General features: G+C 42.6%; 1 protein-coding gene across 1 annotated transcript in view; it reads right to left on the minus strand.

The window, feature by feature from the left end:
- ATRNL1 (attractin like 1) overlaps positions 1–17172 on the minus strand; it is a 968544-nt gene that overhangs the window by 426099 nt on the left and 525273 nt on the right. The window contains exon 24 of the mRNA XM_073595827.1: positions 3565–3722. Coding sequence (XP_073451928.1) covers positions 3565–3722 — 158 coding nt within the window. The remainder of the gene's footprint in view (positions 1–3564; positions 3723–17172) is intronic.

Genomic DNA, 17172 nt, shown 5'->3' on the forward strand with positions numbered 1-17172 from the left:
ACTAGCATAAAGCCTTTTCCCCTCGCACATTGGGGGATTCCAGTAAAACAACAGAAAAATCGTTGAGGTGGAACCACGAACAAGGACAGCGGCCAGGATCCCTCCCGGCTTTGCCGACACTGACAGTGACGAGGAACTGATGAACTAGCCACAGAGGAGGCCTCGCCACGCTGTGCTTGTATTGGAGCTCATCCAACCAATAACTGGACGCGCCTGATTAATGTCGATCTCTGAGGACTCACAGCGAGGAATTCCATAAATTATGTAAAACAAATTCACAGATTGAAAAGGTAATATGGCAACAAGAGAAAATTACCGGTGGATATGCAGAAATGTGGTGGAAAGGAAAATCATGACTGAGTAACACAAAGAGAGACCCTAACACAGGAGAATGTAATTAGCAACCCTCATACCTACACAATACTCCAACTAAAAGTGATAATTCAGTCACAGGTTTAGACTGCTAGGCAAAGTCACCCAGAACAAGATGACAGGTTTTCTTGATCCCAGTCAACCTGTTCTCCCACTAGAGATTTAGGCCTGCCTATTGGTTGCTCACTCCAGGTGTGCTGCATCATAGGAGGGAGGGGAGAAGTTGACGTTTCCCTATTCCTGGGGGTAGTGTGTATTTTCAAGGGTTCCAGCAGGTGACTGAACTGGTGGCCCAGTGCCAGAAGGTAAGAAAATATCAAACAATTTTTATTAGCGAAAACATTAGTCACCCACCACCAAAAAATTCTAATGAAACTACAAAGAAAAAAACCCAAACCATTTGGTAGTAATTTTCTTTGACCCATCTGGTCAGTCTTTACCATGAAATCCTGTTTCCGATGTGCACAGAATCTGCAGAAGTGCTCCCTCCCTTGGAGCCCTGGATGAAGCAGACCGTCATGATGAAGTTGAAGGAGGTGGATGGCCAGTCCCTGATATTACCACTGAAGTCTTTGAGAAGATGATGATCCTCCACCAGGGCTTTAGTAAGGCAGAGACACTGTCAGAGCAGACCTTCATACGAGGTATATTTTACATAACCTTTGTATCGTTACAGGTCTGCAGGAGATATTGTGAGAGTGTGAAGACTGCTGGTCCCAATTTCTCTTTCTGCAACTTTGTTGTGAATTCTCCCATTCAGTGGGAGGTAAGGCGGGTGATGGTATCCATGCGGAACCCACACACTGGAAGGACACTGCCACCTACCTTCAGCGATTCTGCACCTTGGTGAAGGATCAGGTCGGGGTCCGGATCCTCGATGCAAATGGCTTCTGGACAGGTAAGTTGATAGTCATTTGAAGGTTAAGGAAAGACCCTTTTGTGGGGGGCCTCCAACACCTGCAGACCTGCTTTCCTCTGGGACCTTCCGTGGGACACTAGGTATCTTGGTGGTACCTTAGGAGTTGCAGTACTACCAGTAAAGTCATGCATAGCGTGATGGTTCAGAAAACTTTATTACACACATCACGTTAGGCAACATACTACTGAGTGTATGTAATTTATTTGTGTGCGTGGAAACTGTATTGTAATGTAGTGAATTTATGCACTGCGTCGCATAACAGGCTGTAATGTACCATGATTAAATAATTGGGGTTATTTCTTTCAACCAAAACAATGTGTGCACATGTGAGATAGGAACCTTAGATTATACACTTCTAGGAAGGTACGTAGAGCAGGTGCATCGCCACAACACTCAAGTGTGGATAGGCTCCAAAACAATGTAATGTGTGTGGTTAGCTTATTGTCTGTCAATTTAGGGATAAAATTGCACTTCGGAAGCAGAACCAAAATACATTTTAATATAAACGGTAACCCATTTCAACAAACAAAATGGCCCCTGCCCCACCTATAACTGGCCTTCACAGCAAGGAGCACATGGAAGGGCAATGCATGAAAGACAAAACCAGAGAAATTCCCAGCTCAGCTCACCAACTAGTCTGCTTACCAGCCGAATTAACCTATCGTATATACTCGAGTATAAACTGAGTTTTTCAGCACATTTTTTTTGTTGAAAATGCCTCCCTCGGCTTATACTCGAGTCAAGCACTTTTCTGCAGCAGAGAATGACATTTTCGGAACTGAATTTGGGGTCTCGTATCTCGGGGGCCACTTGGTGCTAGGAACCCAAAATTTGGTGTGCAAACCCAGTGGAACTAGCACTACAACATATCCAAAGCTGGGGTTCCTAGCACCATGTGGCCCCATATTCGGTTCGGAAAATGTCATTCTCTGCTGCAGAAAAGTGCTTGACATTTCCTGAACCGAATTTGGGGCCCCGTATCTCAGGGCCACTTGGTGCTAGGAAACCCCCCCCCCCAGGATATGTTGTAGTGCTATTTCAACTGGGTTTGCACACCAAATTTGGGGTTCCTAGCATTAAGTGGCCCCGAGATACGGGGCCCCAAATTCAGTCAACTGTGTCCATCTGCAGCAGTGTCATTTCGGGACCCTTTGGGTCTAGAGACCCCAAATTTTGGCTGCAGCTAGGGGGGGGGGCATCTAGGAACCCTTAACTACCAAGTTTGAAGTTCAGGGGACCTATGGCTGCAAATGGGTACAGTGAGGCTGCAAATGGGCATTGTTGACCCTCTTTTCCACTTACAGTAGCTGCGCATTTCTCACCCTAGGCTTATACTCGAGTCAATAAGCTTTCCCATTTTTTTGTGGTAAAATTAGGTGCCTCGGCTTATATTTGGGTCGGCTTGTACTCGAGTATATACGGTAACAGTATGTATTAAAAACAGGAGTTTAGTTAGCACACATTTGCAAACGCATGCATAAGCTGCAAGCCACTTCATGGCACCCTGTATTAACTGTCTACACAGTGGAAGCACATGCATTCTAATGGATATATAGGGGGCAGGTGGGCCTGGAGGTAGCCCAATCCCTGCATGTGTTTGCAAATGTGTGCTAACTAAACCCCAGGCTAATTTGGTTGGTTAACAGACTGGTTGGTGAGTTGAGCTGGGAATTTCTCTGGTTTTGTTTTGCAGTTCCATGTGCTCCTTGCTGTGAAGGCCAGTTATAGGTGGGGGCAGGGGCCATTTTGTTTGTTACTGATGTAATATTGGTGAGGGGACACACTGGACACCTTTGCTGCCTTTGTGCTATATTCTGGGTGTTCAGTGTGCCCCTGTGCCTTTAAGGAGGATTGGGCTACCTCCAGGCCCACCTGCCCCTTATCTCTCCATTAGAATGCATGTGCTTCCACTGTGGAGACGCTCATAAATTTACAAGGGTTAGGACTGAAGATAATACAGGGTGTCATGAAGTGGTCTTGCAGCTTACATATGCATTTGCAAATGTGTGCTAACGAAACACCTGTTTTTAATGCAAACTAGTAGACAGGTTCATTCAGTTGGTAAGCAGACTGGTTGGTGAGTTGAGCTGGGAATTTCTCTGGTTTTGTCTTGCATGCGTAACCCATTTCAAGTCAGTGTTTTGTAAGTGATGGTAAATGTGCAACAAACTTTTGTGTAGCAGAACATGGTGGAGATGGCCCACTGAGTCATTGTGGTAAGACCACACAACATAAGTTCTTACAGGGTCTGTAGGGAAAAGCGTGAGACTGACCTGGATTTTGATTGGCCAGGAGAAGTTGCTAACATAGACATAGAAGGTGATGTTGGGATTACTCCGGAAATTAAACTTCTCACATGAGAAACTGTCCCGATATTCTTTAATGTTAGACCGGGCCACCAGCGGGACCTCTTCCCCTGATATCGTGCCAGCTGTAAACACAGAAGCAACACAAGTTTTAAACACTTCACTATACAATATAAGGAATCGTCATGGTACAATATTTAATAAGTAGCTTTAATTGTTCAATATAAGAAACTATCACGGTTTTATATGCTATATGAAACGCTATTATACAATTTATTAAGCTGTTTTCCATACTGAGTTGACGCTTAACACACATTATGGTGAGGTTCATTTACTTAAGTAGATCAGGTTCACTTTACAAAATAAATTTATGCTAATCTTAGTAAAAAGGTTAAACAAAGTGAAACTTTACAAAAGAATACCCAGACATGTGCTACTCAGGGATAAGCAAATATTGTCTAAATACAAGAGTCCTGTGTATTCTTCCTTGAATCCTTATGTGGTTTGTGTATTTCTTCCAGATCCATGCAGTAATCCAGTGTGAGACTTTTCCTGTAATAAAGACCGCTCACTACTGCTTTCTCTCCTTGTACAGGGTGACTGGTCTCGTCTCCGCCTCCTCCTGTAGTTTTCTGCAGGCAGCCTGTTATGTGTTGAGTCTGATGGACTGCATTTTAAATTCAAGTAAAGCCAAAATTCGTTTCTCAGTATGTTTGGCATCAAGTTTTCTTGAATTAAACTTTTTGTGACTTTGTACCTGCTAGTAGCAGCACTTCCTGTTGCAGGCTGAGAAAACAAAAGTTGACAATGCATGGAGTGAATTTTGATTGGTTCCTGAAGAACCAGCACAAATTTCAGTCATAGATGGCCCTGTGGCATCCTCCTGCCCAACATACTTTAATACGAAAATCAAAGGAAGAAGGCGAAAAATTGTAGGCCTTACAGTGACTAGATCCAATCAGTTGCAGTCACTGTTTGGGTATTCTGTGGGTGTCAACTGTCAGAATACAAAAGCCATCAGTGGGAGAAATCAATAGACTTTGCTTGTTCAGCCTGTGGGCCTGAACAAGAGAAATCTTTTATGATATATGGCTAGCCCAAGCTGCTGCCTTACAATTAGCAGTGGGGTTGTCAGCCTGCTCTGTGCCCTCCAGTTGGCTGTTGGGTTGCCTATCAGATCTATCAGGCAGGCAGTCCAATGGCCAACCAAAGGAACTCCCACAGCAGGCTGACAAAACTCCTGTTGATTGCAAGGCAGTGGTTGAGGCCTGATTCACACCTATGCAGGTTGCAGTTTGCATATTCCAGGTTCATTTCGCGTTTTTCAAATATGGGATTGTATGATTTTTTTTTTTCTCTCTTTTATTGGTTGAACTAGAGAGACTTGTGTCTTTCTTTTTTTTTTCAACCTAACTATGTAACTATGAACTAGATGTTTTGGTACTGGAAGGATCTCCAGGTAAGAAACTATAACAGGTTTACAAAAAATGTTTTCTCTAAAATAAGGGTTGCACCGATGCCGATACTAAGCATTTGCACGAGTATCGGTACTCTGCAAATGCTCTGATACCTGAAATCAATACTTTCAGGCTCGGTTCTTTAAGCTGTCAGTGGGATTCCTTCACTGACAGCTGACAAAAAAAAAAGCCAGCAATTATCGGTTGTTAAGGTGCGGGGCCGATGCATCCTTAAAGTGGTTGTTAAGTCACTATTCATGCCATCCCCTCTGTAACAATATGTGTCCCAGAGTCTGATCTATATAAAATAAATGCAGATTATACCTTATATCAGAGCGTCTCTGGCGATCACGTCACTCCTTGGCTCTCTCCTCTCCCTGGCTGACAGTTATAGCGGGAGGGGCCGAGAACCCCCAATGACATAAGCCAAGGAGGAGGGGAGGAGAGAGAGACAAGGAGTCACATGAGTGTCGGGAGATATTCTAAGATAAGTTATAATCAGCTTTTTTTATATAGATCAGACACTGGGACACATATTGTTATATAACAGAGGGGATGGCATGAATAGATTATAGTTTTTAAAGCAGCAAGTGGGGAAGGGGTGGACACTGTCATGAGCAGATAGGCAGGGAGGGGGGAGAGGAGGACAGAGCAGAGCTGCGGATGAGGGAGGCACAAAAACTGACCACAGTGACAGGTCTCAGCCGCCATGATAAACCGTGGTCAGTTTACAGAGGGGAGGGCAGAACCAGACTGGATCAGCCAGGTTTTTTAGGTGATACAGGGGGCTAAATTACACAGCACAAGCACTGTGCTGTGTAAAATGCTTTAAGGGAACAGAATCTATTTTTTTTTTTTTTTAGGGTAACAAACACTTTAACAAGGGGTGACTCATTCAGCTGTCAGTGGGGTTCCCCTCTTGACAGCTGAAGTGTAAAAAAAAAAAAAAAGCACTACAGATCAAAAGGGACGAACTTCCCTCTGTAGATGAAGTCAGTTTAAAGCAACCTGTCAAGGTTTTTTTTTTTTTTTATTAAATGTACCACTGTTTTAACCCCTTATTAACCCTCAATTTACTCTAATCAGCCTTAATTAACTCCTTATTTTCCTTATACATTTAATTATTTTCCTGCTGATTTTCTTTTGTTCATTTCTATTTTATAAACTATTAATAATTTAAACATTTTTTTTGTTTGCTTTGTTCTGTAATATTTTTACAGCTTTAGTATATATTTACACATTTCACATTGAAAAAAGCGCAACATTTAAAAAACTTAAACTTATTTCATTTGTAAATAACTTTTCAATGCTTTGTACCATTGTGGACAGCTGAAGTGTATACAAAACAGTTGCAGTAGATATCGGTAATTGGTAACGGTGAGTACTAATAGAAAAAAAAAAAAAAGTATAGATACTCGTATTTGTTGTAAAAAAAAAAAATGGTATTGGTGCATCCCTATTAAAAATCTGTACCCAGTCAGACATGGTGGCAACCATAGTGTAACACACATTATTCTGACTAATTATTATGGTTGCTTTAAAATTGCGACAATTTGTGCAAAAACTGGAGCAGCTCTGCATAGGAATCAATCAGCTTCCAGATTTTTTGTCAAAGTTTAATTGAACAAGCTGAAGTTAGAAGCGGTTTGGCTATCATGCACTGCTGCACCAGATTTTGCACTCTTCAGTTTTAGCAAATTGACCCCAAAGTGTCATTAATTTAGGTTGTACCTCTAATTTAAGGTCTCAGACAATCCTAAATCACAAAAATCAGCCAGTAGTAGAGTAGGAAAGGTTCTGGACAAAATTTTCCTGCTCTATTTAGAGAGTCTGTTGATGAAATATATGCAGATTACATTTCGGTGGTAAATGGCTTTTTTTCTTTCCTCTGAAAGGTTGCAGCATCTCTGTCCTTTAATCAGCAGCATCCTGCTGCTGTGTCCGATGTCGGGCTCTGCCACTAGGACAGCAATCACGCCGGGACAGCAACGTCACTCCGAATGGCTGGAGCGCAATGTTCTGCGTATAAATATGGATGAAATCATCCCTGCACAATTCATTACAGAAAAACAAAAGCTGAGATGTTGAGAGAAAAAAAAATCAGAACTAAAATATGCTCTGCGCAAACGTTAAAAAGCGAAGTTTAACTTGCTTATATTTTGCTTTCCCTGATCAGCCTGGGCAGATTCAGAAACTATGTCAGCAGCAACGGGGTATTTGACACACACTCCCAGTGACTGCAGGTGCCAGGAGTGTGTTTATATCTGGCGAGATGGCACTGCCAGATGGAAGCAGTTGGGTGGCTTTGCAGCTGGCCGCGATTGCTTCCACACATCCCTGTAATGGCCACCGGGGTGGCACTGGTTAGAAGTAAGGGATGCCAGAAAACATGGTATCCTCTCCCTTCATCTTGCTGTCTCAGAAGCGACATGTAAAACGCCACTTTCAGGTCCCTGTGTCACTTCCCCCTGCTAGTAGTCAATCAGCTTTTTTGGAGAGTAGGCAAGACATCAGGGGTCTTATAGACCCCTGGTGTCTCATTAAAAAGAACCTTTCACCAAAAAATCATCACATAGGGCAATGTTTCTCAACTCCAGTCCTCAAGTACCCCCAACAGGTCAGGTTTTCAGGCTTACCATTATTTTGCACAGGGGTTTTGATCAGTTTCACTGCCTAAGTAATTACCACAGTCATTTCATCTGAGGGAAATCCAGAAAACATGACCTGTTGTGGGTACTTGGGGACTGGAGTTGAAAAACTATGACATAGGGGACATGGAGTCCCCTATATGATGAAGAAAAAGTTAAGTAAAAAAAAAAAAAAAAAATGTAAAAAATTAAAGTCCCACCCAAGCACTTACATTCACCCCCCAAAATAATTTGAGAGCAAAAATTCCAAGCCCACTATTCACGGTTAGCTTAACAGGGGTGAGTCGGCAAATTATCACACCATTTCTATTTTTTCAAGTGATGATCTTCCCTTTATTATATCTTTTTGTACAATTAGAACACAGAGGGGATGGTATGAAAATATGAAAGTTATTTGAGCAGGAGTTGCGGGGACAGGCACTGTCACGAGCTGACAGGTGGGGGGTGGGGAGCATAGAGGAGACAGATAGCAGGCTGCTGATGACTGAGGCACGTAAACTGACCACGGTGTCAGGGCTCAGCAGCCATGATATACCGTGGTCAGTTTACAAATGGGAGGATCAGCTAGGTAATACAGGTGTTACAGAAGGCCAAATGACACAGCACAAGCACTGTGCTGTATAACATGCTTTAAATGAACAGGATCTCTTTTTTGGGGGTTAACAAACGCTTTAAGCAATGTTTGTGGGCACAGGTGCTTGTAGTCTCCACTAGGGGTGCATGTGACAGGTTGACAATGTAGGAGCACAAAAGGCACACAGGGACAGTGTTGTCACCCTATATAAGGAAGCACCTAAATAGGACCTTCATCGCCATAAATTATCTTAATGAAAGCGGCGGGTTTAAACGTTATAGCTTATATAAGATTTTAGTGACTAGATTTAATATTACTTTAAGTCCCCCCCCCCCTCCATCAAAAATTAAGCTTCCAGGAAGGTAAATGCAAGCTGCGTGTGGTCTCCCCCTGCAAAGGGACCCTGTCCATTTGTCTAGTAGGGGCATGTGCCAGTTAACATAAACCACCGATAATCTCTGGGGGGCCACCCAATATGAACGTCACACTTTTCTCACATTATACAGAATTTAATAGGAGAACTGAAAAAACCCCAAGCAAAGTAGGGAGGAGCTAGGAACTAAGGCTCAGAGCTAGCGGAGAGGTGACTCCATCTAAAAAATCGGAAATTTGGATGGACTGGCTCCTCTATGTGTAAAATACAGCATCCAGCAAATATACAAACTGTCCAATGGCGATATCATTTCTTCAACAACCTTTTTTGGCTGCCACGGGTATTGCAGTCAGTGCTGTTTTACAGTATAAGCCCGGCGGTGTCATACACTGTGCCACTATACAATGCACGGCACAGATTTGCTTTTTAAATCAATATCATTTTTTTTTCTCTTTTAGGGTTGTGACAAACTGCGACAGCTCAAAATGTCTTAATTTTATGGGTGGAAAAATTCGAGCAGATGCTGCGTTCTATGGCCTTGCCTAAAAAAAAAAAAAAAACAGCGCGTCTGGGAAAATGAATGAACTAGAATATTAGGAGATAAATTTCCCGATAAACAAGTCCTGTTTAGTACCCTCTCCAGCGCCGACCTGTCGAAAATTTACTCCGCGTGTCAATAAAAATTCACGGCTTGGTGCGCCAGAGAGGGAATGTGCGCGGGCCGGGGGGACGGTCCGGGGAAGGAACACATTACATAACGATACATTGTGACATTTACGAGCCGCATTTAACAGCCCGGCAGTTCTGTTTGATCAGGGAGATGGATTGGTAATTACGGCAGGAGATCGCACCGCGAAGGTCTTCGCATGTCTGGAGGTGGAATAATTGTATTCATTTGCTAAGTCACTGAGCCACATTGGTAACTGTTTTTGTTTTTGATCTGTACACAAAGGAAAATTTCACATTTAACCACCTCAGTTCTCACACCTGTAAACTTCCTATGAACTAGAGCATATTTTTCATGGGCCCTTTTTATTTGGTAAAAACTTTGTCATGACTTAAAGTGTTTGTTACCCCAACACTTCATATTGCTGATATGTGCCTACTGTAGCATGTACTTGTTTGAGACAGTATCCTGTTCTCTTTGTTTTGCTTCCCTTATGTGAAATCCCTGATGTTCCTGCCAGTCCCTCTGCATTCCTATTAAAACAAAACTGACCACACTAAGCAGGAGAGCACACCGTAGTCAGTTCTCTAGCTATGTGAACTGAACTCAGCCTGCTCTCCTCCAATGATCAGACTTGTCCTGACACCCCCTCCCCCCCACTGCACAGCCATTCACTGGGGAAAATCAGTGTGCTGCTGCTTCTCCTCCCCCAGCTCTTATACTAAAACAGAGGGAATGTGATCACTTATAAAAAAAAAGGGGAATGTTTTGCATTTCATTTCTATTTTAAACTGAGCGAGTTGTTTTACAAGGTGATCTTTAAATTACTTTAATATAACAAATGAAAAAAAAATATATATAGAATGCTTTCTTGCAAAAATTGTTTGGAGAGGCAGGACAGTGACGTCACAATCTTCATCTTATCCAATCAGAGAACGCTTTGCGTTTATGGAGAAAAAAGTATTCTGTGAATGACACCCATGCCAAGTAAGTGACCACCTGTGGTTGCTATGCAGCAGGGCAGCTGCTTGGCACAGGACCTGGAAGACAGCAGTGATCACTGTAGGAATGCAGACTACTGCAGTAATTCTCAGCGGTCCCACAAGTATGGCATATGCATACAGAAAAAACAAAAAATCCCCGTGCTATCATAATGGAAGCAGCAGTTCAACTGTGGAAAATCACAACAAACTGGAAAAACAAAAGAAAAATATGCATATGCATATTGACACTGCTCCAAGCTGGACCAACGTAACTATGCAATCGAATCCATACCTGTAATTCAGCTTAAAAGGGTAATTTTTTTCCCTAAAAACAGTAGGAACATGTAACTTATCCTTTAGTCCGCAGTTACACTACGGTAGGTATTGGCACCCTAAATGCAACAAGGAAGACGCACTGTTGTAAAAGTGTGCAGCTAAAACAACACACAAAGCTAAAAGAGATACTTGAGCTCCTTTGCTGCGTTTGTCATGTGTAGGGCAGCCCATTGCAACAAATGGGATACCTATGTGCTAAGCACAAAAATTTATGTACACATGACGGGCTACATAGAGCACATAGGGGCCAGCCGACAACATATGGGAAGTGAAGCTCATTTCTTTGGTCCGCAGATGAATAAAAAAAAAAGATATATTATTTTGTACCTCTCCTGTCCTGAATCTGAACAATGTTTACAAACAATGTTACTTTGTATCTGAACAATGTTCATATAAACTTTAACTGATGATCCATTTTTGAGAGCAGCAGCTTCTATCCACCGCTAATGTATTTGCACAGTAACTCACACCTGTCATTTTGACATCTGGGAATTGCCAGCAAATGAGACGGGGAAGCGGCAGTGGGGCTGAAGGACTAGTCACATTTTTTTGTGCATGTGTGGAATGCCCAGTGTCCACAACTTGTTGAAGAAAATTCCAGGTATGGAATGGTATGGTATTGTCCACCTTGGACCAATGTAATAATGCATATGCCATACCTGTGGGATCCACATGGAAGCTGGAGATCATTGCAGTAGACACTGTTACCCCAGTGATCTCCATTAGCTTCCAGGTCCCATGCCAAGCGGCTGCCCTGCTGCATTGTGATCACAGGAGGTCGAACACTCAGCACAAATGCCATTCAGAGGACACTTTGGGGTTGTCTTACAACGGAGAGTGCAAAATCTGGTGTAGCCGTACATGGTAGCCAATCAGCTTCTAACTTCAGCTTGTTCAAATATGCTTTAGCAATATAACCTGGAAGTTGATTGGTTTCTATGCAGAGCTGCATTAGATTTTGCACTCTGCAGTTTTAGTAAATCAACCCCTTTGCATCTTCTCAGTGAATGCAAGGCATTCCCTTATTGAACAACACGAAGAGCATCACCATCTCAACTCTCCACCATGTCCAATCAGAGAACGCTTTGCAACCAATGAAAGAATACAACACAATTTGTGAATGGTGCTCTTGCCGAGTGGTCAAACTCCAGTGTTCACAATGCAGCAGGGTAGCCCCTTGGCATGGAAATGGGAAGCTAGTACTAGTGGTGTCTACTACAGTGATTTCCAGCTTGTAGAGGGATCTCACATGTATGGTATGTGTATAGTTACATTGGTCCAAGCTGGACCACTGTAAGTACATACAAAATGCCATCGCTGAAATTAAGCTTTAAACTCAATGCAAGAACTGAATAGCTCTGAAGTTGGCATTCCAATTCTGAAGCTGAATGCTCTATTTCACCATATACTGCACCCCACTCCCCCCTCCAGTATCCTCACCTTCTGAAAGATGCGGAATCTGAGGCTGTGAAAATGCAGTCAGCGTTTTCCACCCTCTGTAGTTCTAGAATAGCGGACTGTACTGAGAAACGGGGATTAGAGGTCAGCAGCTAAAGTCTGAGTATAGCTGTCCAATCAACAGCTTGAACAAACATACCAATAGTTAAAGTGTAACTACGGGCAAAATCAAAAATGACACCTATGATGCAATCTGTCAGTAACAATAATATTAAAACAGTCTGCCTTGGTCTAACGTACTTTCCAGTATCAGCAGCTGGCAAAAGAACCATATATGTAGTCCTTATATACAATATTCAGCAAATCTCAGTGCTGCGAGAGTAATTTATGCTACTCACCAAGTCTACTGACCCCAATCTGTAAGAGGTCAACACAAGCTTATGTCTGGTACACATTACAAGATTTTTTTCGTTCAACCAAAAAAAAAACAAAAAACTGACAGCTCTGGTTGGAGCCGCAGTACTAACCATCTGAAGTTAGTACAGCGATCTCCTTGTTCAGCGATCTGAGCTGTTGTGTTCTGACAGAACACTCCAATCAGTGCTCTCTGCCATTGGCTGAGAGTGCTGATCCGGAGTCGGTCGGCTTCTGGTTTTCCAGCATGCTTGTCCGACAGAAGCCGGACAAACAGCTGACTTCTGTCGGACAGACCGACATACACACAGGCCGAATGTCAAAGGTTTTTATTGAATAGACCGTCCAATGTCTCCCGACGTTCGTCCGGTGTGTACGGGGCTTTAGAGATCAATTCATACTGTACTATCGGCTTCTGTTGTGCTATTGTCTTTTTGGGAGATCATGTACAAGAACCATCGCCAATGATCTCTAAATGATCCAAGACTCTCTTTAGCAATCTGGTTGTTTGGCGTTAAAGTGGTTGTAAACCTCCAAAATAAAAATAAAAAAATAACAAAGCACCTCCCTTTATAGTGTGTACATGCCTCAATCCAAAGCACCTAGTGTGGTTCCTACCTGTTTTCTTTTCTCTCTGCTACAGTGCCTTGAAAAATTATTCATACCCTTTGAAAATTTTCACATTTTGTCATGTTGCAACCAAAAACGTAAATATATTTTATTGGGATTTTATGTGATAGACCAACACAAAGTGGTACATAAGGAAAATGATAAATGGTTTTCAATTTTTTTTACAAATAAATATCTGAAAAGTGTGGTGTGTGTTTGTATTCAGCCCTCTTTACTCTGATACCCCTAACTAAAATCTAGTGGAACCAATTGCCTTCAGAAGTCACCTAATTAGTAAATAGAGTCCACCTGTGTGTAATATAATCTCAGTATAAATACAGATGTTCTGTGAAGCCCTCAGAGATTTGTTAGAGAACCTTAGTGAACAAACAGCATCATGAAGGCCAAGGAACACACCAGACAGGTCAGGGATAACGTTGTGGAGAAGTTTAAAGTAGAGTTGGGTTATAAAAAATATCCCAAGCTTTTAACATCTCACAAATCCATCATCCGAAAATGGAAAGAGTATGGCACAACTGCAAACCTACCAAGACATGGCCGTCCACCTAAACTGACAGGCCGGGCAAGGAGAGCATTCATCAGAGAAGCAGCCAAGAGGCCCATGGTAACTCTGGAGGAGCTGCAGAAATCCACAGCTCAGGTGGGAGAATCTGTCCACAGGACAACTATTAGTCGTGTTCTCCACAAATCTGACCTTTATGGAGGAGTAGCAAGAAGAAATCCATTGTTGAAAGAAAGCCATAAGAAGTCCTGTATGCAGTTTGCGAGAAGCCATGTGGGGGACACAGCAAACATGTGTCCCCCACAAACTGAAAATGAAACTTTTTGTCCTAAAAAGAAAAATGCTATGTTTGGTGGAAAAATAACACTGCACATCACCCTGAACACACCATCCCCACTGTGAAACATGGTGGTGGCAGCATCATGTTTTGAGGATGCATTTCTTTAGCAGGGACAAGGAAGATGGTCAGAGTTGATGGGAAGATCCCCAATGACACATTGTTGAGTGGGGGGGGTGTCCTTTCTGTCCACTCAGGTCTCAGGTTACACTCAGCTCCCTGCTCTGTGCAGCGTGTGACATCAGATCTCCACTCCCTGCCTGCTGGAGCTCTATGGTCGGCTTAATGCTACTGAAAGACTGCACTATATCTGTTATTACACTTCAAATTATGGAGTGTGCATTAGAGTGCCTAGGATCTAATGCATATGAGATGTATCTGAGATCATTCAGAATTCATGGACAGGTGAATTTGAGCTGCAGCTAACCTCCATCTGACCTGCATTTGACCTGTTTTATGTGGGATTTGCATTCCTATAGATTTTACAGCTGACAAAAGCCTGTCAACGCAGGCCCCTAGGTACACAATAGGAAGCATTTCATCAGCTCAAGCAATTCACAGTGTAGCAACCTTTAGGCCCTTAGTAACATCTCACCCCTGACTGTCAAAGTGAAGAGTAGGATTCTTTAAAGCAAAGTAAGGGAATAAGATTTTGTGAATAAGCCTATACAATGATCACAAGCTAAAACTGAGTATTCAGGTACTCTCACACAAGCCCCATCGTGACCGGTTATCTTTAAAACCTAATTAAAAGTTCTCCAAACTCTTCTTGCAATGTGACTTCCAGAGAGCGTTTTTCCTTTCCTATGATTCAGATCTCATCAGGGTCCCCAATGGAAGGCTTCTTTATCTTTGAAAATTCAACTTTTATCCAAGTTCATTAATATATGTAAATATATTTGTAATGCCACAAGCTCTCTGCTTTCCTGCCAGCAGATGGAAAAACAATGGCGAGATTTTTGCTTGCTCTCATTTACAATAAGTCCCACCGGCTCTGAGCCCCCTTCGTGACGTCTCTTTCTAAAACCTTCAGCGCAGGAAGGGAAAAATTAAATAAAAAGGCTCCAGATAAAGACCCTTCCATCCCCTGAGACAGGGGTGCTGTAAAGGGGGCGACACACACCCCAGAGAAGTCACGCTTGAAAAGGCTCTATCTACCCCTGCAGAATCACTCCTATTGTCTGTCATCAATGTTAAGGTTAATAATTAAAATTGAATTTGAAATCTTTGTCTGTGGCTGGTGAGAAGCAATTTATCTTAATTAAATCACAACATTTCATAACGCTGCCATTTTCTCTCAGCTTTTGAATATGACAATGCCGTTTGCCACCAAAGTCATTTTAATTGAATAAGGAGAAAACTTAACATGTTAATGAAGCTTTATTCAAAGAGTAAATTATCTCCACTATGAGTAATATCATTAAAGTAAGCCGAGCAACAATCATGAGAATAGGAGAGGAGCAACAATACAAAGTTTAGAGAGAATAATAAGAATTCAGAGTGTCTTGCAATGACAAGTTGGTGGCAAGCGGAACTTTTATCAACAAGAGAAAGGATAAAAGGGTCAGTCCACCCACCACTGATGATGTCTCTGTGTTACATAGATGTGATGAGAGTGAAATCACCTGATGGTTTCTTACATCTCTTAAGCCTGGCACACACTATAAGTTTTTTTTTGTTTGTTCAACCCAGTGAGCTGAAGGAAAAAAACTGGCAGACCGATGCACTAACACAAGCAATGTTAGTACAGCAATGTACCCCACTGTGCTATTGTGTTCTGACAGGGGGACAGCCCCCTGACAGCGCACACAGGTCAGCGCCCACAGCCACTGGCTGCCAGCGCTGATCGGATGCCGATCGGGTTGCTGGTTTTCCAGCATACCCATTCCACAGGAGCTGGTCATAAGAGCTATACATACATATACATACATACATACAATGTTGGCTGGCTGAATTGGCCAATATTCGGCCCGCATGTACCTGGCATTAGGTCTCATTCACAATGGCACTGTCAAGTCTACGTTTATATGCATTTAGAAGACTTTTCAAAATGCATGTAATGATTTTTCAATGTTATCATTCACACTGTGCGATTACCTGTGTTTCCGTGCAGTCAGTATAGCTGCATCCAGAATTCTTTTAGACACTCTAATAGCTAAATAGATATAAAAACAAGTAAACTATATTATATATCTATCTACCTAAATCTGCTTTAAGCCAGGAACATCCACATGCAGGAGAAAAAGATATGGGAACTTAAAAGTTGTTTATACTCCCCAGATAACTTCTTTTGCGTTTTGAAAAGCTAAACGCAGGAGTGCTGGTATGAATGAGGCCTTAGGGATTCTGATCCTGAGATATGTAACTTTAAATTTTACAATTTACAATTGCTATGCTGCAGGACCCTAACAAAATTATGAATTCAGGTATAAACGCCCACATACAGTATGAATTTCTGCAACACATCATAATGCTAAGGCCTCATTCACTTGGGCGCACTAAAGTGTAGATCGGTGCGAAGGCCGTGTTTGCCCCCATGGGAATGCGCAGGTATTCTGTGCATCCCCGTGCAGGCAGTCTCATTCATGTCAATTGCTCCACGGATGCAGCTGTTGCTCCCAATTTGACAGCTCTGTGGGTGCGTGGTCCCACACGCAGACAGTGTCTGTTCAGAGCCACACACCCCCACGGCTGTCAAATTGGGAACAATGGCTGCATCCTAATTGACACGAATGGGACTGCCTGCGCAGGGATGCATGAAACACCTATGCATCTCCATGTGGGCAAACACGTTCTTTACACGGGTGTACGCTTAGGCACACCAATGTGAATGTGGCCTAACTGTTAAACAGACTCCTAAATTTCACTGTCTAACAATAACCTACCTGTAATGTTTAAGTGGTGAGCCTGGATGATGCCCGACACCCTCATGTTACTGCCTCTACCCTCCTCTGGCCTGACAAGCTCTCTCCACCTTCATTAGTAAATGGTTACCCTCAAAAATTAAAAGATGGCCGCTCAGAGAAATGTTTGTGTGAACAACGCCTACAGTAGCTGATCTGCAGCCTGACTCTCACATCACATCAGTGTTTTTGGTTTCGATATTCTATTGGAAAATCAGCTCAGTATTTAGACTTATGATCCCCTTTGCGCTGATTTTTATCCACTTCAGCCTCAGTAACACATGGTATATCAGAGATTTAGGCGTTTATACTGGGATGATACCTGCAGCTACAGGCATCATCCCAGTTACCTA

The sequence above is a fragment of the Aquarana catesbeiana genome, linkage group LG08 (genome assembly GCF_042186555.1).
Source record: "Aquarana catesbeiana isolate 2022-GZ linkage group LG08, ASM4218655v1, whole genome shotgun sequence".
NCBI classification, from domain to species: domain Eukaryota; kingdom Metazoa; phylum Chordata; class Amphibia; order Anura; family Ranidae; genus Aquarana; species Aquarana catesbeiana.